Below are 25,716 nucleotides of genomic sequence, written 5' to 3'. Positions count from 1 at the left end.
TCATAGAATAGTATAGTTTAATATGCGCTGGGCAGATTGTAACGCAGTGTTACAACATTCCCCATCAGTGAGACTGGAATATAAAACTGGTTAGTGTCTTTTGCTGGCTTGCCAAGCAAATAAACTATCTAGACTGACAAATAACAAATTGGCGATTAAAATAATAGCATATTTGTCTCATTTTAAATGGATACTAAAAACTGAGATGAAAAACAATCTTCAAAAGGCTTTTGAATTTTGGCACACTTTTTTTCTCTGTATAGTGTTGCTATGGCAAGTAGTAAATACTGTAAATTCGGTTATGCTGGCGTGTGTGGAAATATTTAAACCATGTGTGTTACAATTAACCCCACGCACTCCTAAGTACTAAACAAGTTCTCTTTAATGTCCTATTGCGCTTAAACTGTCCTTACTTCTGTGAAGGCAAACAGCTGGGAAAGAAATCACATGTTTATATTAGATCCATATGTTAGCAGGGTAATATACAGAAAATAAATAAATAAATCCACTGCTCTCTTGTCTCCTCTGAGGCTGGGACTCAAAACAGTGTTCTGTGCTTGTCTGTGCAGCCAACAACAGTTAGCATGCTTTGCTCGAAATTTTACCATGGCGTTAGAACCGGTACACCATTGTTGCTTACAAAAACAAAATGACAGCACTGTGGGTGGAAACAAAATATTATAATAAGTTCCCCTTTCTATGTCGCAGGGGAAGCAAAATCTGAGCGACTTTTACAAGCTTGCAGAGAAAGGCTTACCAAAACAAAGTTACAGAGATGTCCTTTTTCACATTTTCCAGGTTGGTAGGTGCACCGGGGAACCGATCATAGTTGGAAAAAGTCAGATTTTCATGATACGTCCCCTATAAGTAAATCCTGAAGGCAGTTTTGCTGTTAGTAAACCTAGCTGCAAGATAAGGTGGCAAATATGATAAAAAAAAAATACAAAGATAAAGAATCATTAAATGTGTCTGACTTAATGAATATCAAAAATATGATGTACTTGTTATTGTGGAACAGTCAACATCTGTTTAATATACTGCCAGCATGAGTGATGCTATGACTAACCATCTAGATCTAAAAAAAAATTCCTTGTCAGGCAGTATTATTTCAAATTCTAGTATCTAAAATAAGAGCTGATGAAGAACAGCAGTCATCTAATTGATTCTTGAAGTAAAGTAATGGAAAAAAAAAAAAAAAAAACAGAACAATACAGAATATTAAAATTTTTATTCAATATCTGCCCCACTCCTGGTCTCATATTAAGAGATTGTTTAGCACAAATAACCTGGTTTACATTAGACAACATAAAGTAATTTGACAATGCTGGATTTATGATTGACAATAAGGAAACAAAACAACAAAAAACATCAACATGCATTTACAGATATTTTATCAGAAGCCAATGCTCTGTTCACTTCTCTCAGCTAAATTAACAGCTTAACAATCTGGATTTCCCAATTAAATAAACAAACACTTTATTATTTAGAACTTAAAATCTTTTCGAACCCAACACTGGTTATTAATGTTCCATTTTCTCAAAAAAATGAAATTAAACAATAAAACTCTGTGGCAAACAGCAGCCATTCATATCAACACTAAGTGTTACATACATTACAGCTGCATATTGGTACATGTCGCACATTCACAGGTCTGATTCCACTGTCAGTTTCATTTGAAAGAAAGCATACAGTAAAACCATCAATCAGGCTGTTACTTGGGGGAATAATAAAATAGTGTTTTTACGCTCCAGGTCAATGAAGTGCGGTGTGTCGGAGAAGTGTGTATCAATTTAAAGTGCTTCTGATTTTCCTTCCAGTTTTAAACTGTGCAGTCACTGATTGTACATTCACAGTTCAGAGACTCATTCAGTCGTTTTACAGGCCTGTCTTGTCTATCATTCAGTCTACCTGTTAAAAATAACACCAGTTTCTATTTGGTTCTTGCTCTAGGACATGTACAACACTTCTGGCGATTGAGCAAGAGACTTGATGATTCCCTTTGGCTAGCGGAAGCATAATTTGAGCAGACACACTTCACATTAAAAAAAAACAAAATAAAAAAAAACGCCCTCGAATAGCTTCTTTTACTAAACTTTTATCATTTAAAACTACACGTATATTGGGGTCATTTACTTTGACAGATAAACATGTTATGTTGTACAGCATACAACAATACTACATGTTATTTAATGTACAGATTACCTCATTTACATACACTTACATTATTAGTTTCATGTGTAATATTGTAAACATTTAATCTGTATAAATAAATCTTTTCTGTCAATTAGGATGGTTTCCAAAGCCTAGCTTTGAAAACTTTGTTCTCATGGTTCAAACTTTGGTGGATTAAATTAGCTACAAAACACAAAGATGCATTCTGGCACACATCTGCACCGCTTTTAGTTGTTTCGCTATGTAAACAGGCCCTACACAGACATCTTTGACCACAATCACTGTGTTTTGCATGTTAAAAACAATTACACAATACCTTTTTTGAAAGCAAAACACATCCTGTATAAACAGCCCTTTAGTCGTGGCAAAATTTGAGTGTTTTTTTTGACAGATGAACACTATAGCTTCACTATTTTTCATTCATCTGTATTTTGTTTGCTACACCAACTGACAAAAGTGTAAATCTCCAGTAATGAATAACTGAACACAATCATTCAAATTAAAACACTGGGAAGTGTGTGTGCTCAGGGTTTGAATCGAAGGATTGTTGTAATGTGAAAGGCAGAAGTGACCTTCCACATTCAAAGCTTCTATACAAACATACTGCCTCTCTTAATGATTACAGGCCAAACAAAACTTTCAGACATTCAGACAGACAACATAGCAGGTTAACACACTGTAATAAATGTTTAAAGCATCTACATTATGAATGTGTGTGTATATTACATGTGTATGTCCTGTATGTTGAAATATATATCTGTGTATGGAAGAAAGGCACTATAAAACACTGAAGCTGTACGGGTTCCAGCTTTCAGGAAGGTACAAATCTAAAAAAGATATTCTATTTGGACGACACTTGTTTTTGGAAAATAAACCTGCGAAAGATTTAGAAAAAAGTCTTACTCCAGAATTAATAAAATTATTACAAAAAGATGTTTTTTAAAAACAAAATCTGTTTCTATAAGGGTTCCAGTTTATTCAATACAGTTTTGGCAGGTAAATGAACTTTAAACGACATATTCTGCCAGACCAAGTCTGTCGAGGCCTGGCCATTTTTAACTATTATAAAGAGCAGCAAATCAAATCCAGTTGTTAGGTGCTCTGCTCTACATATACATACCTGCTAGGGACACTGAAATGTTTCAAATACTACAAAATGATCGGTGTATATGCGTCACAGTGCTCAACCAGTTTTGCAGGGCTTGACGGGAAGAGAAGTTTCTCTTTTAGAGTCTCACAGAGCTCCAGCCAATCGGGAGCCATGGGTCATGACTCACGGGAGTCCAGCTTACTGTATTTAACCCGGGCGCTCGTCATTGTTCGCAACAAGAACGGCAGCTGATAGTTTCGAGGCACAATGCCACGGACGTTACTCTCAAAGTACTGGAATGGGCCGAACCACCAAACACGAGAGAACAGGTTGCCAGTGGAAATTTCCTTTAGAGCCTATAGAACAATAGAAGAGATTAAGTTAGGACACAAAAGAAACAACAGTTTTCCAGTTCTTCCGAAATATATCAAATGCAGACGTTAAGGTACATTCACACGGGTGTCAGTGTTAAAGCTTGGTGCTGACGCGACTGTCATAGTGACAACAGCCAATCATATTACTTTTCTGGTGTTGCATGAACACGATTGGCTAGCGCCTGCGCTATGGTATTTGAATAAGGTGAACCGATTGGCTAACGCATGCACTGGCGCATGAAAAGTTGATACACAATTCAGTTTGGTAACGCATGACGTCAGCAATTCAAAGTAAATGAGAATCGTTAAAGGGATATTTAACCCAAAAATGAAAATTCTATCATTAATTACTCACTCTCATGTCATTCCTAACTTGTAAGACCTTCGTTTGTCTTTGGAACACAAATTAAGATATTTCTGATGAAATCCAAGAGTTTTCTGACCCTGCATAGACAGCAACGCAAGTACCAAGGCCCAGAAAGGTCCATGTAGCAAGGACATTGTTAAAATAGCCCATGTGACATCAGTGGTTCAACCGTAATTTTATGAAGCTACAAGAATACTTTTTATGAGCTTTCTTTGCACACAAAAGTATTCTTGTAGTTTCATAATGTTATGGTTAAATTTGGAAGCCCATTTCCACCACTGAATTATTTAAAAAAAAAAAAAAAAAGGTTATTGTGTTATAAAGTCAGAACTGCAAAATATAAACTCACAATCGACTTCTTTTTCTCGGAATTGCATAATATAAACTTGCAATTGCGAGTTATAAAGTCCAGTTTTGAGGGTAAAAAAAAAAAAAAAAAAGACTGATATGTTTTCAGAATTGCGAGTTTACAATTCTGCCTTGTAACTCGTGTTACAAAGTCACAACTGAGATATAAACTTGCAATTCTAAAAACATATCAGACTTTTTTTTTCCCCCTCAAAACTGGAATAAAACTCAGAATTAAGTTTATATCTTGCAATTATGACTTTTTTTTTCTCAGAATTGCAAGTTTAAATCCCGCAATTGTGACTTTATAACTCACAATTGCAAGTTTATATCACACAATTCTGAGAAAAAAGTCAGATTTGCAAGTTTATATCTCAATCCTGACTTTATAACTTGTAATTGCAAGTTTATATCACACATTTCTGAGAACAAAAGCTAGAATTAGAGAAAATGTCAAAATTCCAGAAAATGTCAGAACTGTGATACAAAAAGGTCACAATTACCTTCCTGTTTTTTTTTTTTTTTCCAAATTTTTATTCAGTGGCAGAAACTGGCTTCCATAGTTGAACCACTGATGTCACATGGACTATTTTAACAAAGTCCTTACTAGCTTTCTAGGCCTTGAACATGGTAGTTGTGTTGCTGTCTATGCAGGGTCTGAAAACTTTCGGATTTCATCAAAAATATCTTGATTTGCATTACGAAGATGAATTAAGGTCATGCGGGTTTGGAACAATATGAGGGTGGGTAATTAATGACAGAATTTTCATTTTTAGGTGAACTATGCATTTAAATCCGATGCCATGTGTGAATGCACCAATACTTAGTAGTGTAGACAGTTACTTTAGCAATTTTTTTTTTTTACTACTAGCTTGATTAATATAATTAAAGATTATCCATGTATATGTATATGTATATGTATTAAAGTATTTTTGCTTCATAATCTCTTGAATAAACAAATAATGTTTATGGTAATGTATTGATCACAACAAAAATGTTTCATTGCAGTTCTATTGAATTTTCTTTTCAAGAAATGCATATAAATATTGATTACCACTTAAAATATATCCTAGAAAAATGTTGATTTAAAACTGATTAATTTACTACATAAAGTACCTGCTGATTTGCCATTGTATGATACCACCAAAAGAGGCGTGTGGTCATGTAGTAGGCCACCACAACATCAACGGTGTAGTGATCATGAGCCAACAGGATGCAGAAGATACCGATTGCACTCAGGCACCAGCAGATCCAGTGATACCACCAGAACCTCCGTGGAGAATCTGTAAAAAAGCATCACTGATTTTAAGTACTTTTGTGTATTGTATAATAATGTATTTTTCTGTATCCATGTTATTGCCCTTCATGCCCACTAGATGGCCATACCAACAAATCACAACAATATTCAGAGGCTAAAAATTACATTTTAAAGTATGTTTGACATGATTGTTTATAAATACATGTACTCACACTCTTTAATAAAGAGGTATGTTAGTGTTAGCATCACTGTGTGTCCACTGTACAAGTAATCTCCACACAAAGAGTGAGAGCCAGTGATTGACAGGCCACCACCAGCCATCATTTTCATTACCCGCCGTGACTGCGCCTCCCAGTCACCGAACAGCTGAAACACACACAAGCACACGTATAAGCACTTGCAAGCACAAAAACATTTACGTCATCTTTTATTACTTTATCCTCTCTTACAAACTTTGACCGAAAGGAATAGTTTACTCAAAAATAAATATTCTGCCTTCACTGCATTTTCTAGGGTACTGTTAATGCAGACTTAGGAGGGGTTTTTTTATGCAATGAAACCACACGTTGACCAAAACCCCCCCCCTCTATTTAAGAAACTTAAAGTGGTGTACACTACATATGTGCTATACCAAGTTTTACAAGCACTGTGTGAAGAGCAAACCAAAGTATAGATCACTAGCCACAGATACGTTTTGCTGCAGCTCTGAGATATCAGTTGTGCATCTGCATATTTATATTTAGAGGCATGAATGAGATCTGAAACTACAGCAAGATGTTTTTTGATGCCATATGTTTTCACAGCAAATGTGGTTTGAGCACTTGACCCTGTTTACACCTGTATTTACCACTATTAACACATACTAGAACAACATTAACCTGAATAAAGCTCTAGTTTCACTGACAAGCTACAGGCATTGTCGCCCTTCAACAGTTACCTTTGGGGAGCATTTGAAGTGCATGCCTGGCACAGGTAATGTCGTAACGTACATGGTCACGCATCTGTACAAATATAGAGTTCCCACAATGAAAAAGAACCGGCGACCGACTATGGACCTGCAAACGGAGAGAAATCAGGGTCAAAAAACAGACAGATCATAGCATAGGTCACATTGTTTATGGATCTCAATGCTGAAGAAAGCATTCTGAACTGTTTATGAGTCACGACAAGAAATGATTTAAGTTGAATGCTCAGCTGTTTAGAAGATTATGCCATGAAATCAATTTAGCAAGCTGTGATAAGCTTTAGTTGGTGGATAATGCTGTGGTCTTCAACCTGAGGGCCAGGGCTCACTAGGGGGCCTCATCAAACTGCCAAAAAGGAACTCAAGATGACTTAAAGGAATAGTTGACCCAAAAACGAACGCCACTCTCGTGTATGCGCGTATGACAGTTAACAGAAGCTAGAGATTACAGTTTAGAAATTTTTATATATGGATATTTTTCTTAAACAAACACATCGATTTGCTTCAGAAGGCCTTTATTAACCCCCTGGAGCCATGGGGAGCACTTTTATGATGGATGGATGCACTTTATTGGACTTTTGAATCTCAACAGCCATTTACTGTCATTATAAAGCTTGGAAGAGCCAGGAACTGTTTTCATATAACTCAGATTGTATTCGTTTGAAAAGAAGGAAGTCATATACACCTTTCCTAGCTTGAGGGTGAGGAAATCATGGGGTAATTTTCATTTTCAGGTGAACTATCACTTTAAAATGATTTGAAAGAAGAGCTTTAAAATTGCTTTAAAAGCTCTTGAGATATTAAGTAGAAATATTTTCTAATTATGCCAAACTCTAAAATATTTGTAATATAGTATATAATATTTTATAATATATACACTACGAATAAAAAGTGTTTGAGCAGTATTTTTTAATGTCTTTTTAAAGAAGTCTCTTCTGCTCAACAAGCCTGCATTTATTTGATCCAAAGTACAGCAAAAACAGTAAAATGTTAAAAATGTTAAAATATTTTTCATATTTAAAATAACCGTTTTCTGTATGAATATTTTTTAAAAAGTAATTTATTCCTGTGATTTCAAAGCTGAATTTTTAGCTTCATTACTCCAGTCACATGATCCTTCAGAAATCATTCTAATATTCTGATTTGCCGCTGGATCATTCTATTCATCAAAGAATCATGAAAAACTGTACTCAACTGTTTTAAATATTGATAATAATGATAAAAAATGTTTTTTTGAACAGAATCAGCATATTAGTATGATTTCTGAAGGATCATGTGACACTAAAGACTGGAGTAATGATGCTGAAAATTTAGCTTTGATCACAGGAATAAATTACATTTTAAAATATATATTCAAATAAAAAACGGTTATTTTAAATAGTAAAAAAAATTCACAATATTAGTAATTTTGCTGTATTTTGGATCAAATAAATGCAGGCTTGGTGAGCAGAAGAGACTTCTTTATAAAAAAAAAAAAAAATAATAAAATTAAAAATCTTACTGTTCAAACGCTTTTGACTGAAATATTTTATTGGGTAGAAACTGTATATTCAAATATTCTTATCTTTATTGCTTATCCAGTACATAACAATGGCTGGAAACGTCATGCAAGTTTTTTTAAACAATAATTATAATTATTGTACTTTCTTTTTTTAATTAACAGGAACTAGGAGTGTAGGTTAAAACCACTTGCAAAATAATTAAGGAACCAACCTGTGTTTAAGCAGAAGCCACTGTGTAAACCACAGTCCCACAAGCAGCATGCCGTTGATTTCACAGATGGAAAACGCCCACTCCACACGATCGAACAGATCAAAGAATTTATCTGGCAGGGGCGGAGACTCTTCCTTGGGTGGGACACGCTCGTGCACCACTGAGATCACAACTGTTGTGGTGAGGAAGCAGAACAAAGCGTAAAGGAAGGCCACGCCTGTTTTGAACCACTCTGTGGGATACGGCGTACGCTCCTGCTCAGGCAGCGACGGAATCAAGATGCGAATCGGCTCCGGATGCAAGCCGTTCTTTGGAATGCCATTAGGGATCTTGCCGTTGCTCACACTGCCGTTGGCAAGGGCGATGCCAGCGTGGCCGTTGGCATGGTGACTTTTTTCGTGGTTGTTGTTCTTGTGCGCCTTCATGTGGCTGGTGAAGCGCAAAGTCTCTATGCGTTCCAAAAGCTGTCGACCACTGTCTCCTGTGACCAGAGACAAAGGCGAGGCCTTAAAGTCTTCCTCAGAGAGTTTTAAAAGGGCAGGGCCGTCCACATTCTGCAATGCATCCATGTACTCCTGCATGCCTTCGTCGGTCAGCCAATCAGAGACGTCACTGCATGTCCACAGCCTCACCTCCTTCATGTCTGGGTAAAAAAGAGTCAAAGGGCCGTTTTAGGGGTTTTCACTCAGCAGTTTGGTGCCCCGACAGCAGTCATAGTGTCTCTGGGACATTGGAGGATAGTATCTGGGAGGTCCAATTTTTCACCCCCTCCTCATTCGCGGTTGTTAAATTAAGGAAAATTTGAACATTTATTTTAGTCTCAAGGATGCTGAATGTCTTAGTGTCTGTGTGCACCAACGTATGGCCCTGAAAGAGAAAAGCACATACAAATTAGCAAACAGATCATGATTTGTTACTACAGAAAAACTGAGTAATTATTTGCCTTAGCAGCCCTAGAAAACAACTAATTTTTTGCTGACATTTACAAAAACGTGCGCATGTGTCACTAGCACATCCTGTTCGGCAGTGTGGCCCAACGACAATAACTGTGAGCACAGCATGCAGTCTGTGTGTGTCAGAGGAATATATAGATAGTATTCATTCCGTTTGCTAAGAGTGTTTTCCAACCATAGCAACTGTAGTTCAGCAGTCACAGCAGTAAAAAACAAACCAAAACAAACAAACCACATTTGTCTGAATCACCATCTTCATCTACAGCAGTTCTGCAGAAAACATACATATTTGCTTCTCCAGAGATCAGTGCTACTGAAAGTCAGTGTGATTATTACTCAATAAAAATGTATCAAGATTTAAAGGATTAGTTCACTTCCACATAGTGTTGCACAATATACAGGTACTTATAAAGTTTTGTAATACCCTGCTTTTAAAAACGGTACGATTCCGCATTTTACTAGTACTGGTACTTTAAGAATGCTTTTTAATAAGAGCCGTATTTCTGCCTGTCTGTTTTAGTGAATGGTGCAGATGCACAGTTTTGTTTACTACACATACGCCTGACGCTTGCAGTGTTTTCAGGCTCTGCCCACTTAATATATGAGTACATGAACACATTAACATAATCTCTAGAACTGCTCTGAGAGTCACTTCATGAGGAAAACTATCGTCACAGGAATAAAGACCCTAAAGGTCTTTACAGCAACCTGTTAAAAAATAGTTCGGTTTAACTTGACAGTCAGAAATATATTAATATATTACTTAACGTAAAGATAGTAGCACTACTACTACTAATAAAAATATTATTAAAACAATGTTTAAGGAATGTTTACCACAAAAAAAAAAAAATTACCAGAAAATTGTAAATACACAACACAGTACTTCTGAAAAAACAAAATAAATAGCCTATAATAAATTAATTTTTTATCAAATCTAATTATCCTTTATAAATTCATTAGACATGCTTTTGATTATTAGAATGTAATGAAACGATTAAAATAGAATCCAGAAAATGTACAGAAAACAGAGATTCACAAACAAAACTGAATTTGACAAAAATAGGGCCTTAAAAACATGTAATTTTTTGTTAAACTTTGAATAAATTGCTGTTAAGTTCTGCAACTTTCATGATTTCAATTAATTAGACATGCTTTTTGATAAATATGTTTTTAGTGTAATCATTAAAATAGATTCTAAAATAAAACAGATTTCATAGGGCCCTCTTTATTTCATTTGTGTCTTTGTTTTAGTTTGTTTTGTGCATCTAGGTTCTTATTATTAATAACAAAGATAAAATAACAAAAAATGACTATGTCATCATATAAATTCTTGTGAAAAAAAAAAATTACTATATCATGAAATAAGATTTGGCTTTTTAGTCAGGTGCCGTATTGAAGTCAACATTTTGGTATCGTGACAACACTACCCCCATGCCATCAGTGGCGATTTCTTTAAGACTGCAAGGGAAGCTCAGCTTCCCCTATAATGTCACAAAATTAATGGTCAAATTATGTACTATTGTATTAACATTTTATTGACTAAAAATGCGTTAGAAAACGTTCATCTCAAAGACGAGTTCGTTCAGAATCAGTTAGATATAGCAGGTCGGCTGACTTGATTTTCTTCTCATACATTCCCGTAGCGTCACAGTGCATTTCCCCGTTGAAGCCCAGCGTCCATTGACTTCAATGGGGCTGCTTTGAACGTTTTTTTTCAGTGCTTTGAAACTAGACGGTCATTGGATAAACGCTGCGATTATGTCACGCCCACGGACGCTCAGCGTCTCTGGGGGTGAATGAGGAGCAAATGAGGAGTGGGCTGGCCTGGACTCCGAGCTTCTGCATGATGATTGGAGGGTCTGTCGAAAGATTGCATCTCCTTTTGACTGACAGCGATTTTGTACTATAAGGAATCGCTGAAGCTATTCGCGCTCAGTCCCATCGCGGATTTCTCAAGTTCAGTCGAAATAAAACTGCTGCAACCTATTTCTTTATATTTGCTTGGCGAAATTGCTTGATTTTCATCATACATTTCACACAATTATACACCACATTCCTTGTTTCACTTTTACAGAGTTTAATATTTTTTTTAGATCGTTCATTCATTCATTCATGTTAATATTTAATGTAGTAATCAATATATATATATAGATTACTACATTAAATATTAACATGGAGGATGACTATAAATATATATATATATATATATATATAGTAATCTTGAAAAATTTTAACATAACATAATGAAACCTTATATTTCTATTAAAATACTTTAGAAATAAATAAATAAATAAATCTCCATAATAACCTTATTTAAATTGCAAAATATTTATACTATATAGTAGCATCTGACTAAAAGAAAAAATACATCATATTTTGCATAATAAAACTAAAGCTTTTTTTTTTTACGATTGTTTGCATTGTGACTTACTTATGACAATAAGGCACATTCTTGTGAATAAATAAATAGACAATTTTACGATGTAGGCCGAAAATGAGCTTCCCCTATTTGACAGACCAGTAGCCGCCACTGCATGCCATCCAAGATGTTCATGTCTTTCATCAGTCAAAAAGAAATTAAGGTTTTTGAGGAAAACATTCCAGTATTTTTCTCCATATATCAATGGGAACCAACAGGTTGAAGGTCCAAATTGTACTTTCAATGCAGCCTCAAAGGGCTCTACACGATTACAGTTTAGGAATAAGTGTCTTATCTAGTGAAACGATCAGCACATTTTTTTCTTCTTTTTTTAGAAAACTAAAGATTGTTTCTCCATACAAGACCCTTATTCCTTGGATGGGATCGTGTTTGAAGCTGCACTGAAACCCTTTCCCAATTGTAGTCCACTATATGGAGAAAAATCCTTGAATGTTTTCCTCAAAAACCTTAATTTCGTTCAGACTGAAAAAAGAAAGACATGAACATCTTGGATGACACAGGGGTGAGTAAATTATCAGTAAATTATCAGCAAATGATCATAATTATCATTATTCTGTAAGTGAACTAATCCTTTAAATCAATTTAAAATTAAATGGAAAGAAAATTATTTAAACATCTTCCCTTACACTATTAAATTATTATATATTTTTTAAATAAGTCGCTTATATTCACCAAGGCTGTAGTTATTTGATACAGTAAAAACTGTAATAACGTAAACTGTTCTTAAAAATGTAACAAAACCAGTCATAAGGGTCAACTGTTTAAAAATGTATTATACAACTATACATCATCTGAAAGCTGAATAAACAATCTTTCCATTGATGTATGTTTGCTAAGATAGGACAATATTTGGCTGAGTTACAACTATTTGAAAATCTAAAGGTGCAAAAATTAAATAAACAAAAACTATTGAGAAAAATCGCCTTTAAAGTTGTCCAAATTAAGTTATTAGCAATGCATATTACCAAACAAAAAATAATGTGAGATATATTTATGGTACAAACTTACAAAATATCTTCATGGATATGGTGTGTGTGTATATATATATATATATATATATATATATATATAAAAAGAGCAGCATTTAAAAATTAAAATCCTTTGTAATATTATAAATGTCTTTACTGTCACTTTCAATGCTTTTTTCTTTCTGAATTAAAGTATTAAGTTTCTTTCTTTTTTTGCATTTTTTTTCACTTTTTAAATACTTATCAATAGTTCATAATGATTCAAGGGATGAGTCATAAAATACATGACTCATTTTGAGTCATTTCCCCCCCCAATTATCACTTGCTTTTTGTAAAGTTTATAATGTTGCAATTCACCTCATAGCTGTTTGGTTTTGTTTCAAAGCTTGGGAAAATAGGAACATGAATAATACCTGAATAACAGGAAAAATACCTCCTGAAGCAACAGTGGGAGGCCACTGCTATGTTTTATTCTCACACATTTTTAGCTAATTGTAGAGCTGTGCAATCTTTATTTATAAGCTTTGACTGTTGACTGAGGACATACAGATAGACAATATATTACTTGTTACGTAATAATTACGCCACACACACCCTCAATGTTCTGATATGCGGATTACGTCTCCTACTTGCCAAGCTGTAACTTGTCTGTGTGTGTAATTGAGCATGCAGCAGGATACAAAGAGCAAACTTAGACTGAGAGAAAGAGAGAGAGAGACAGAGGGAGATTAAAAGTCTCTGACTCAACACTATGTTTAGAAGACCTTTGGTTATTAAATCAGCTTAGGGGGAAAAATTCACTCACACACATGCACACTCACAAAAAACGAAGACTAAACTAAGCACTGAGAAACAACAAGTAAATAGCAGCTTGGAAATGATGCCAAATAACCACAGGCCATATGTCAGATGACCAGGGAACCATTAGCTTTCATCCTTCAGCAGATCTATGTTGCTCTTAAAGAAATGACCTGTGGGTAAGAAGCAGTTTAGTTTTCCACAACATTTATTCTTGTTTATTTTACGCCCTTTTTGTGTCAGGCCTTAACCCTATGACGTCACTAAACCGGTTTTATTTTTGGCTCTGAGGATCTGAGACACTCACCAGTTCACGTTGTTTCCTTATTGTTTTGTTAGAAGTTATCCCATTATATATCCTTGTGTTTACTAGAAATAAAAGGAGTGTTTGTGATGGAAATAAACAGCGCTGAAACACTTCCTTCCTTGAAATATGTTTTTGCATTTTAAAATGGTAAAAGTTGAATTTTAACTTAGGCAGTTGTTGAATAACAAGAGGTCAAGTTGCAGTCCATGGCTTCTGAATCTTAGTACACATTTAAAAAAAAAAAAAAAAAATGTAGAAGTGAGCAAACAAGGGTCAGCTGAGTAAGTTCAAATGTGTTATATAAACATTCTTAAAATTCAGGACAAACAGCTCATTCTGTTTTAACTTACTGTGTGCAATATACATTAGCCAACATTAATCTATCTATAAAGCCTCTCTACTTGACATTGTCTATTTAATTGTCCTATAACAATGCATTTCTTTTTAAAACGATGAATTATTAACAATGAATGTTCAGATGTTAATTACGCATGCATCATTACAGTTTATACCAGTTTTTCCAGTTAATCATATAAACAATGAACTGAAACTGACAACATGAATCAACAAATCTCACCTTGGCTCAGTAAACCTGCTCAATAAGATTTTCTATAAATCCTCATTTAACATTACGGCTGATACTTCGTATGCAAACCAAAGAAAGGCACAGCCTTTCTTTCCCAAAGTGCGACGACATTTGATACGGGAAAAAAATTAACCAAGCAGATGTTGAAAACACCCACGTGTATAAACACAGGCTTCAGCATACACAGCTGACAGTACAATAATAAAAAAAACAGTGCATGACTGATGAAAACAGGAACACAATATTAAATTATAAAACGCAAAAATCCCTTTGCAAACACAAGGCTTTTATTTCTCACCTGCCTGTGTCCACTGTCTTCCTCTCTTTTATCAACATCAGAGGTTTTCTTCCTCATTCTCTTGTCAGAAAACTCCTTGGATTCAGTTCAAACATATTGTAACACTGTTTTAGCATTTACTGGTTTTCCAAGGTTGTCAGTCATATTTCAGTAAATCTTCTTAATGGCGGGCCCAAGAAAAGCATAAAACAAGGGTGATTCTTCAAAACACCTGATTACTTGAAATCTCATAAATGAAACTGGATTACGGATCTGATAATAATCTGCCTTGTTCACCCAGTTCACTGCTTGATAATTACTACATAAAGGAAATATGAAAACACTGGTGTTTTCACTGTGTTTCAGAAACAATCTCAGTCCACACTACACAATCGAAAATGCATGACCATTCATACAGGTACAACTATGGTCTGTTTACACTGAAATGCAACCCGGAGTTTTCTAACTAAAACGTGTTTTGCAGCGTTTTCAAAAGTCTTAGTTTTCGAGGGTCAAAAATGACCCTCAATGAGTAGTGTAAACTAGAGGCGTAACCGTAGCAAAAGTTAGGCATTTTCAAAGGAAAACACACTAGTTTAAAACCCTGAATGTTATAAACTTCATGGAAATGCCAAGGAAACGCATGACAGCATTCTATAACATTCCACAGAATTCTATGAAATTGAATTTAATTCAACGAAATTCCAAAACATAAAATTTATTATATATGACAGTTGGTATTATGACTATTTTATTACTGAAGGTGAGTATCACTGATACCAACATTACTGATTTGTCTAGGAAATTGTTCTTTTTTTCCTAATATTCAAACACTGACTACAGCCATTCAACTTTACAGTATAATTGAGAGCTATCAGTTTGAACATTTATTAGATTGCTTCAAACAATCCCAAATGCGGTTGCAAACGATCCCAGCCGAGGAAGAAGAATCTGGCGAAACGATCGTTTTATACAAATTATATACTTTTTAATGTCAAACGCTCGTCTTGTCTTGCTCTACCTGAACTCTGTTTTTTTCCCGGTTCATGACAATTAGGGTATGTCGAAAAACTCTCATTTCATGTTCTCCCTCACCTTCAAAATCGTCCTATATTGTGGTTTTACCCTTTTTGTTGAGGGTGTTTTATCTTCTTTGCATGTTCACTTTGCAAAGACTGGTTCGGTACTTCTGCTGCAATGTAGGATGATTTTGAAATTATTTTTAAAGTTGAGGGAGAAAATACAGTTGGAGTTTTTCAACATACCGTAACTGTCCTGAGCCAGAATACACAGAGTTCAGGCAGAGCAAGACAAGACGAGCGTTTGAAATTAAAAAGTATTTAAACTGTATTTTTGTTTTCTTAATGAAAATAACTGATCGTTTCGCTAGATAAGACTCTTCTTCCTCAGCTGGGATCGCTTAAAGCTGCATTTTGGAAGTTCAAACTTGGGGGCACTGTAGCAGTCCATTATATGGAGAAAAGTTTCTCCAACAACATTTCTTTACGACTGAAGAAAGAAACACATGAACATCTTGGATGACAAGGGGGTGAGTACATTATATGTGAATTTTTGTTCTGGAAGTGGACTTCTCCTTTAAAACAATCTTCACATAAGCCCATTAATTACCTGTGCCTTTCAGCAAGTAGGAAATATAAATATAGGAAACAAAAATTGAATAAAGTTATCAAATACTAAATTAAATGTAGACGAATCCTTGAAGCTACAAAAGTGATTGATTTCCTCTTTTTTTCTTTTATTCTTTGATTACCAGACATCATAGCAGCTGGTTTATTAGCTTATTTGGGTGCTATTACTTTAATTTTCTTTTTTTTGATAATCGTATTTGAATGTGCGGCAACTATAATTGCCAGTGGTCGAATAAGTTGTATGTGCCCCTTCAATGTCAAATTTGAATCTAGCCTATCTCTTGAATGTGAAAACGACAACAAACAACATATCTATTTGTCGTAAAGTGGTGGAACTTAGTGCAGAACAAAGTCCAGCCATTAAGTTGCCCCTTAAGTGCATTGTGTATCAAAAAGGTAAATAAAAATAAATTAATAAAAATAAAAAGAATGAAGAAAAAAAATGACATCTATATAACCAAAAACAAATAAAAAGATAAAACAATTAAATACATTAAAAAATAAATTCATACAGACAATTTCTTTCAAAACTGAACTGTGTTTTCAGAATGGGACGTTGTGTCATACGTGTCCTCTCAACTCCCTTTTTCTATCTCTCTTCTCCCAAAAAAGCACTAAACAAGACCAACAACCTTGATTTAATAACCTATTAGCACAGTTGTACCCCATTTGCCCAATATATATGTACTGACAAGTCATTTGCCCACCAGCAACTGTAGGACATTTGACAAAGTAAGATTCTCTTGTAAGATTTGTTTTGTTTGGATGATTCTAGAAACCTTCTAGAGACCATGATTTTGTATTAATATGACAACAAAAAACACTTAGTAACATGAAAATGATCTTTCTTTGGGAGGGTTTGCCCTCGGCATGCTTCCTGGAAGTAGGGGTAGGATCTTGACAGCCTCACGTGACAGGAAGTGAGTGAATATCTTTTTTTCCCTCTTATTTGGTTGTTTGCTTGCATGTCATTGAGAAATAAATCATGGATAACATCTAGAAAAATAATATCAAAAGGAAAATGACAACTATAAACTGTGGCAACTATAGTTGCCGGTGGGTTTAAATGGGTTAATATGAAATAATACAGGCTACAGGGTACAGGCTACATTTGTGCGTGCAATTGAAGAGAATGAGCTCCGACACGGACAGGTAAATTAATTTTTACTGACATATGGCCTGACAACATCTCATCTGACCACAGTTCACTGTTGTTCTACTGAAGCTGCCTCGTCACATGTACCGTTTCCGCACACTAAAAGTCTCCTATCTGATGTGGTCATAAAGACATTCTGCATCTTTACAGAACCCTAGCTCCACCACTGCGTTCACTGCACTAAACTTTTTTAACACCGTTAAACTGGAAAAATTAATCACCTGCGTTAACACGCCGATTTTGACAGCACTAATTTCACCAGCTCTATCCTTCAACATTTTTGCATGATACTGAAAGAACATTATTGTAGAAACTGAATGCTGTATACACAAGAGATATTAATGTAGCTGCTCTGTGAGTTTTGATTACATCTCATTTTACATCATCTTAAAACAAACATGGCCTCTTAACACACCTGGCTCAGTTTCTATTCACAAAAGGAGGCAAATATTTACACAACACACATATACCAGGACACAACTCAGACACACGTGCATGCAAGCAAAGGAGAAAGAGATCACTGGCCACTGAAGTCCATGTCAATAATATTGTCCATTCTTTAGCACATAGTCCAACTCATGGAAAGGTGGAAACAGTGAAACCAATGACACACATGAAATTAATGAAAACACGCCTGCTAACTCAAAAGACAATACATAACCAATATAAAGACCAACGTTTGACCAAACAGCACACACTGACGTCTTTACTAACTGCAGTTAGTCATGCAACACATACACACTTGTGCAGGTCAATACAGATATAGGACAGCCAAGCACTCTCTTGGTTTTCTAATTATCACACTGTGTGTACTGGCAAAGAAGCAGCAGTTCTCTTTAAAGTTACAGCAGGAATAAATAGCTTATTTGCCTTTACTCAGATGAAGCACACTAGTTGGATTTGCTTACAGCTGGACATTCTGGTTAATATTTAAATTTTACAGGCAGTTAAATGAATCATGCACATGGCAGTACAATCCATTTGGAATCTCATTCAATTGTAAATGACTGTCATTTCAGAACTGTAGAACTGCAATATATAGTTTTACATTTGGTTTAGTTAAAACTATATAATTTAAGTCAATACTTTATAACTTGCCCAAAAACTGATAGGTTTTTGCGTTTTGTTACGTAAGGTTAGTTGTGTTCACATCACCATTTTGTAAAAATGCAGAAGTGGACATGCAGTTATAACCAAACTTGCCTTAAGAAGTCATAAACAAGAAGTTTTATCAACTGTGAACGTCTGCCAAAACAGCTGTTTTTACATTTTGTTATCTGAAAACTAAAATCTGCATGGCATTTAAGAATGCTAATTTAACAGATGACATAAGCATTTTTTGAACATAAAGCTGTTTGTAACTTATCTTCCGATTTTGCAAGAGATGGCAAAACCACCAGTTGTGTAAACGATCACTTAGAGATACCGTCCTTAAAAGCTTCAGTTTCTCTACTTTCCCATGCTCTAGCAGCAGCGTTTTTCTCCCATTTGGCAGGTTGTGGGAAAGCAAATGTTTCTTTAGAGAAGGAAAGCAAACCATCTACTAGAATCTCCAACTGTGCTCTGCAGCGTGTATGTGTGTGGATTTTTCCATTAGGAGAAGTTTTCAATGTCCGTCTCTGTGATTCAGAGATGAAATAAATCATTTTAGCTCTACCAGCGCTGCATGAGGAAATGACAGACTTCAGAAGCAAGTAACAACACAGATTAATTCATCAGTGCTTACAAGACTAAGACATCAACACTGTTTTGGTGCTCTCCTTGCTATCCTGCCCTACATCTACAACCCACATCCTCCTCATAGATGTGTACCTTTACCTAGCACAGCAAGCCTGATTCCACCACCGACGCTATTTTTGTTGTGTTTATTTTTTATGTATACATTATACAGGTTTACAATATGCATATTCCCTTGGAATCAAAGCTATGGCCTTAGCGTTGCTCTACCAGATATAGGCTATAAGAACGCAGCTTAAACAGCTGATGCCAGGGGAATTTTTGTATTCTATTTATATGACAGAGAGAGAAAGTGATTTATTTAAAGTTCAGTTCAGTTAAAGGGGCAGTTTACCCAGAAGTGAGGATGACATCATTGTTTAACACCTTCAAGTCATTCCAAACCTGTATGACTTTCTTCTGTGCAACACAAAAAGAGGATATTCTGAAATAATGAAAGCGTTTCAACTGGCTTTGTTGATGCGATGAAAGTCAGTGGGGTTTAAAACAACACTGAACTCCACTGACTTTCATTGTATCGACAGATAAACAAATATCTTCTTTTATGTTCCATAGAAGAAACAAAGTCCTACACTCTTAAAAACAAAGATGCTTTAAAGATTCTCTGGCATTTCTTCAAAGCAATGCCAGAGTAGAACCATTTTTGGTTCCACAAAGAACCATCCAGTCATAGGTTCTTTAAAGAACCATCTCTTTCTTACCTTTTTATAATCTAAATAATCTTCTTTCACCACAAAGAACCTTTGGTGAAACAGAAAGGTTCTTCAGATGTTAAAGGTTCTTTATGGAACCATTTAGACAAAAAAAGGTTCTTCTATGGCATCATGAAGCACCTTTATTTTTAAGAGTAGCAGTGTTTCCCAAACTAGTGTTTGGGGAACCAATGGGGTTTCTTAAGAGAGCTGCAGGGAGTTTGTGAGTTAAACTAAGCCAATCTACTTTTTGCATCTCCTGTTGCAAGTTGTCCATTGTTGCATAAGTCTACTGAAGGTCCTGTGGTTCCCACACCCGCCCTGTGCATGTGGATAATAAAAAGTAGCAGCTGATACTGTTATCACCAAAATACAATACTTTATATTCTGCAAAACTGGTACTCCTTCTTCACTGTGACCTTGACAAGGTCCTCTTTCAACCCAGCTCCTCTAAACACCTGCAACTCCCATAACCTCACCTCTGCCTCTGTTTTGCCTGTTTTTATTAATCAACCTTATTAGTATGCATATTTTCATAACCATCCCCTAAGCAGAAACAATCTGACCTCTACATAACTAGAAAGCACAACTCCTGCAGATCACACGTTTACAATTTAATAACTCAACTGGCAAGCATTTCCTCGAATTTAAATTCACTGCCACACATTCCCAAATTTCTCTTCCTTATTCTCTTTTTCTATTCCACTTTTTCCTCCTACATTTGGTTTCTCTTAATTTGGCTTACAACACCACACAATTTATTTGAATAAACATACAACCAGTAACGGTAATGTAGAGTACTTCTTTGCCCACAATTCTTTGCCCACAGGATACTGAACCACCGAACACAAAAAACACACACTGGCACAACGAAACAAAACTGAAAACCAAATTTGTGTGCAGAGAGTGAAATGTCTCATGAAGTAATCTTTACATTTCAAATTACAAGCACACAGTCTTATGTGGCACAAACAGAGGGGTACTGAGGGTGTTTGGGTGATTTATTCAGATATTAAAAGATCTTTGAGGGCTGTTATTACCTCATTATACTCACTCACCCTCTGCCGGTACTTTAGTCTGCACATGCTGTTAATAAGTCTGATATTTAGCCTCCTTAATATGCATTGAGTACAGTAATCCTGTATTTTTATGCATGCGATGAAGTGAAGTGTGTAATCAGTGCATTAACTGGTTGAAAACACTGCTGGAATACTCTAGAGACTTGCACTTAAAACTACATCAAAACACCACCTGCCATCTAAATGCACTAACAGAAGCCTGACGAACATTCATACAAACACGATTACAAGGTTACAGATAGAAAAAGTGAAACAAACAGATGACTAGAAGACAGAGCCAACACACCTGAAAAGTACTAAAATTTTCCCCATGCATATACACTTTCACTTGGGATCTGTGACAACAAGGGGGACCTACTAATGTCTTCCATGATATATGGTCTACTCATTAAAAAAAAAAAAAAAAAAAAAACTGGGTTCCATGAATTCAAGGCCCTGCTTGTGAATGTTGTTATTAACATACACTGGGATATTGATGATAAAAATACAGACCTCTTCCTATAATTAGCCCACATGACATTTCACTTTAAGTAGGACAAATTGTATGATAGAAAAAAAAAAAAAACAGGGACAAGAGGATGTGTGTCTGAGTAAAAAAAGAAAAACAGAGTGATAGAAAGAGAAACCACTAGAGATAGAGAAGGGTGGAGCGTAAAAGAAACTGAACAGGAATGTCACAATGACTCCACATCCTCATTCAATCATTGCAAAAACCACACAAATCACCGGTTTTAAACTTACATCACATCTGACTATAAAAAATAAATCACTTGGATGTTTAGGATTACATTGATACGTAGAATAACAGATAAATCAAAGACTAAAATGCTTCTTTATGCATAAGCCTATTTGTAAAACACGACTATGTGAGTATGTTATTATCTCCCTCTTTCCTGCTCTCCTTTCCAGTAATTAGAAACACGTTTTTCTCACTATGGCTTCCGTGATGTGGCCTAGTTTCAAGTCATTCCTGAGAAAAAAAAACAAAAAAGCGGTTTAGGCACTCTTGTGCTTCTTTAGACAGAAACAAACTGAAACCTTGGGTCTCAAACTACAGAACTGCGGCCAACATCTGACTCCAGATTTTGTTCACTCCATGCCGTCAAACAAGATCAAGCAATTGTCTAGGTGGCTTAAGACCAACTTTTAACTCTCCTATCAAAATGACGTGGTTTCACAGCCTTTTGGTGGGTCAATATTTCATATATTCCCCACATAAAACAGAGAGTACAAGGTCAAAGTCTTCACTGCTGGCAGTAAACTAAGTATCAACTGTGAAGACACAGCTGTAGTTTTACAGCTCTAGTGGACAAATGTTAATCAGTCAGTGACAAATATCTAGAGATGAGAGTGATAAGGTCTTACTCAACTGTGTCTGGATTCAGAGTGCAAAGAATAAACTGGAAGTCGGGAACAAATAATATTTTGCCTGCCACCGTTTCAACAGTCTTGGAGGTTTACCGGAATCGCCTCAGAATGAATACTCACCCTATTGTTGTTACAAACTCATATGACCATGGACCACAAAACTAGTCTTAAGTAGCATGGGTATACTTGTAGCTATAGCCAAAAATAATTTTTTTCTTTTATGCCAAACATATATTAGGATATTAAGTAAAGATCATGTTCCATGAAGATATTTTGTAAATTTCCTACCGTAAATATATCAAAACTTAATTTTTGATTAGTAATATGCATTTCTAAGATCTTCATTTGGACAGCTTTAAAGGGGATTTTCACAATATTTAAATCTTTGTGCACCCTCTATTTCCAGATTTTAAAATAGTGTTGTGTCTTGGCCAAAAATTCAGTGGAAAGCTTATTCGGCTTTCAGTTGATGTATAAATCTCAATTTCAGAAAATTGACCCTTACAACTGGTTTTGTGGTCAACAGTCACATATGACTTTCTTTTATCCTTAATACAAAATGAGAATTAGTTAGAATAACAGACTGTAAAAAATGTTATGTAAAAATGTAGAAAAGTAGTGAATGTTTTCTAACATCTTCTTTTTTATTCAACACAAAACAGGAAGATGGAAAGTCATACAGGTTTGGAACAACGTTGGAACGATGTTTGGCTTGAAGCCACCTAGGTTCCCTTACGAAAATTAACCATGGTTTTAGTACAAAAACCAAACAACACAAATGGTAACCACAAATTAACCACAGTTTTGATACACGAATCATAGTTTAACCATGGTATTTGTATTAAAACTGCATTTTACTACAATAAACCCATGGTTAATTTTCGTAAGGGTTAATGGAAAATGCAGGCCTATGTGTGTTTGGTTACAAATGAAATGTTGTTTTCAAGTACAAGCATCTCTGTCAATATCTCGGTCAATATTGTTCAAATTTCAATTTGACTTGAGCGCATTGAAAACCGTTTTATTGTGCACAGAATATTACAAACATAAATAATTGTTTAACTTAATATTTCTCAGAGAGAATTTTAGAATTGTAATTTTGGGGTGAACGATCGCCTTAAACGCTCGGTGGCATATTTGGCAACGATTTGTAAATAGGACGTGTTAAATCGGACTACGTAAACAACAACCCCAAAAAGCAACATGTGGGCCACTCAGCCTCTAACAAATTGTATCACCCACTTTTCGCACTATACTCACCAGGCTGTCACCGAGCGCTATGAGTGGAAGAAATTGCTACGGTTTTCGTCAACTGACGCGTCGGACGAGAGAAAAAAACGTTACACTTTATTACGGCCATCGAGATCACGCGCTATTACGACAAATGGTTTAATACGTGGCAAAAGCTGAGATTCCCACCCGTGTGTCGTCTTATAACGGCTGTTTACCTTTAGAAACGTTAGAGATGGTACAGATTAGGCAAGCGATTAAAGAGAGATTACACAGCAAAGGATCACTCGATCTTAACAGAAAATAAATTCCTCTAGTCCACAGTGGGCGGTTATAAGAGACCCATAGATGACTAGTGGACGTCAAAATACAAGAAACGTGCTTTTAGAAAGGCCCCGGGGTAGTGAAGATCAACAGCTCCGTTGAGTCGAACTCACCGCGTTGTTATTTTTTCCAAAGAAGACTTGTAGCTCGTCCGATCCGACGCGATCCTGGTCCAGGCCAAAACAACACGCCTCTCCTGATAATCCCGCTGTCGGGTGATATATCCCCGTCAGAAGAGTGTGACTGTGTTGTGATGGGGTTGGTGGTTTTAGCCGCGTATACCAAGCTGGAGAGGTGCGCGTCAGTGGGCGGTTTTAAAGCGGTCGGTCCTGCGTGAAGAAGAAGAAGGAAGGGGAGGGAGGGGGGATCCCGTCTTATCCCACCGCTCGTGACGTAGTACTCAGCGCCCCGCCCTCTCTTCGAGGTCCAACCAAAACATAACACTGGATTTATTTGTATGTAAGTGTATTAAATTATCTATCTACATATTACACACACCTAGTGATATCACCTATTTTTATATTCAAATTTAATAGCTAATGGATAATTTTTGATTTAAGATTTTTTCCCCTCAATTTATGACACTGGTATGAAGGGTATGAGGATGTATGTTGTTGAAACACCTAGGCACATACTGTCCAGTAGTTTGTTTATTGATATTGTGTTATTTCAGTGACATCAGTAAGTAATCATACTTAACATGCATACGTATTTAAGCCTACTACACCCAAAACCAACCCATACAAGGAACAGACACATTTAAGCATTTTGTGAATTATGGAATAATTTATGGAATTTCTACGTGATTTTATGTGTTTTTAATTATAGTCACTTTGGTACCAATTTACGTCACTTGATTTAATTTTTCTAATGTATTCAGAGCACAGAATATATGAATTTCCACCTATCTAGTCTTAGAAATAACACTTTTAAAGTTTAGTTAATTCTGTAAATTTTGTTAATTCCGTCAGTTACATGAAGTTTTTGAACAGTAAGATTTTTTTTATGTTTTTTAAAACTGCATTTATTTGATCCAAACTACAGCAAAATCAGTAACATTTTTAAATATTTTAACTATTTCAAATAACTGTTTTCTATTTGAATATATTTTAAAATATAATTTATTCTGTGATTTCAAAGCTGAATTTTAGCATCATTACTCCAGTCACGTGATCCTTCGAAAATCATTCTAATATTGACCCATGTCAGCCATTCTGGGTGTCGGCCATACTGAATTTTGGCAAAAAATGCTATATTTTAAAGAGGTCATCGAATGCCCATTGCATGATTGTTTAGGGTCTTAATGAAAAGTCTATAATATACTTTGGTTAAAAATTCTCAAAGGTAGTGTAAAAAAACACCCTTTTTACTATGCCAAAATCAGCTCTGCAAAAATCATCTCATTCTGGTCGAGGCTGCTTTAAATGCAAATGAGCTCTGCTCGCCCCGCCCCTCTCTCCTCTCTGTGGAGTGACGAGCCTGTTTACTTTAGCCGCGTTTAGCCGCTGAACTTGCTAACTAGCACTTTATTAGGAAAGGCGACCACAAAGATTCATAAAAAAACCCTTATAATGCTGTAAGTGAAGCTGGACCATGAATGATTCGCGCGAACATAGATGGATATATGTAGATCGGGAGGCGCATTCCCTTCACAAACAAACGTAATCTACTGCATCTTCAACTGCTCAGATGTCAGGAGTAAATGAGGACCACTACGTTCATAATTACATCCAGCAACACAACACCTCAATCGCTCAATCGGAGATATTCTTGTCTAACTTACATCCCTGCTCCGGCATCAAAACAAAAGAGGACGGACTGTTACAGCTGATCTGAGGTAAGACGCTCATGTCAATCAACTATCGT

General features: G+C 35.7%; 1 protein-coding gene across 1 annotated transcript; it reads right to left on the bottom strand.

Moving 5' to 3' along the window:
• Positions 1-1,213: 1,213 nt before the first annotated feature.
• sgms1a (sphingomyelin synthase 1a) lies at positions 1,214-24,198 on the bottom strand. Its single transcript, XM_051133431.1, has 6 exons — positions 23,964-24,198; positions 8,287-9,153; positions 6,547-6,664; positions 5,822-5,975; positions 5,468-5,634; positions 1,214-3,618 (listed from the first exon to the last, which is right to left on the bottom strand). The coding sequence occupies exons 2-6, from the start codon at positions 8,925-8,927 to the stop codon at positions 3,439-3,441; spliced, it is 1,260 nt and encodes a 419-aa protein (XP_050989388.1). The 5' UTR covers positions 8,928-9,153; positions 23,964-24,198; the 3' UTR covers positions 1,214-3,438.
• Positions 24,199-25,716: the final 1,518 nt, after the last annotated feature.

This window comes from Labeo rohita, chromosome 17 (genome assembly GCF_022985175.1).
Source record: "Labeo rohita strain BAU-BD-2019 chromosome 17, IGBB_LRoh.1.0, whole genome shotgun sequence".
Classification (NCBI taxonomy): Eukaryota; Metazoa; Chordata; class Actinopteri; order Cypriniformes; family Cyprinidae; genus Labeo; species Labeo rohita.
Note: the sequence above shows the minus strand (reverse complement) of the source record. Positions and strands in the feature narration are given on the sequence as shown.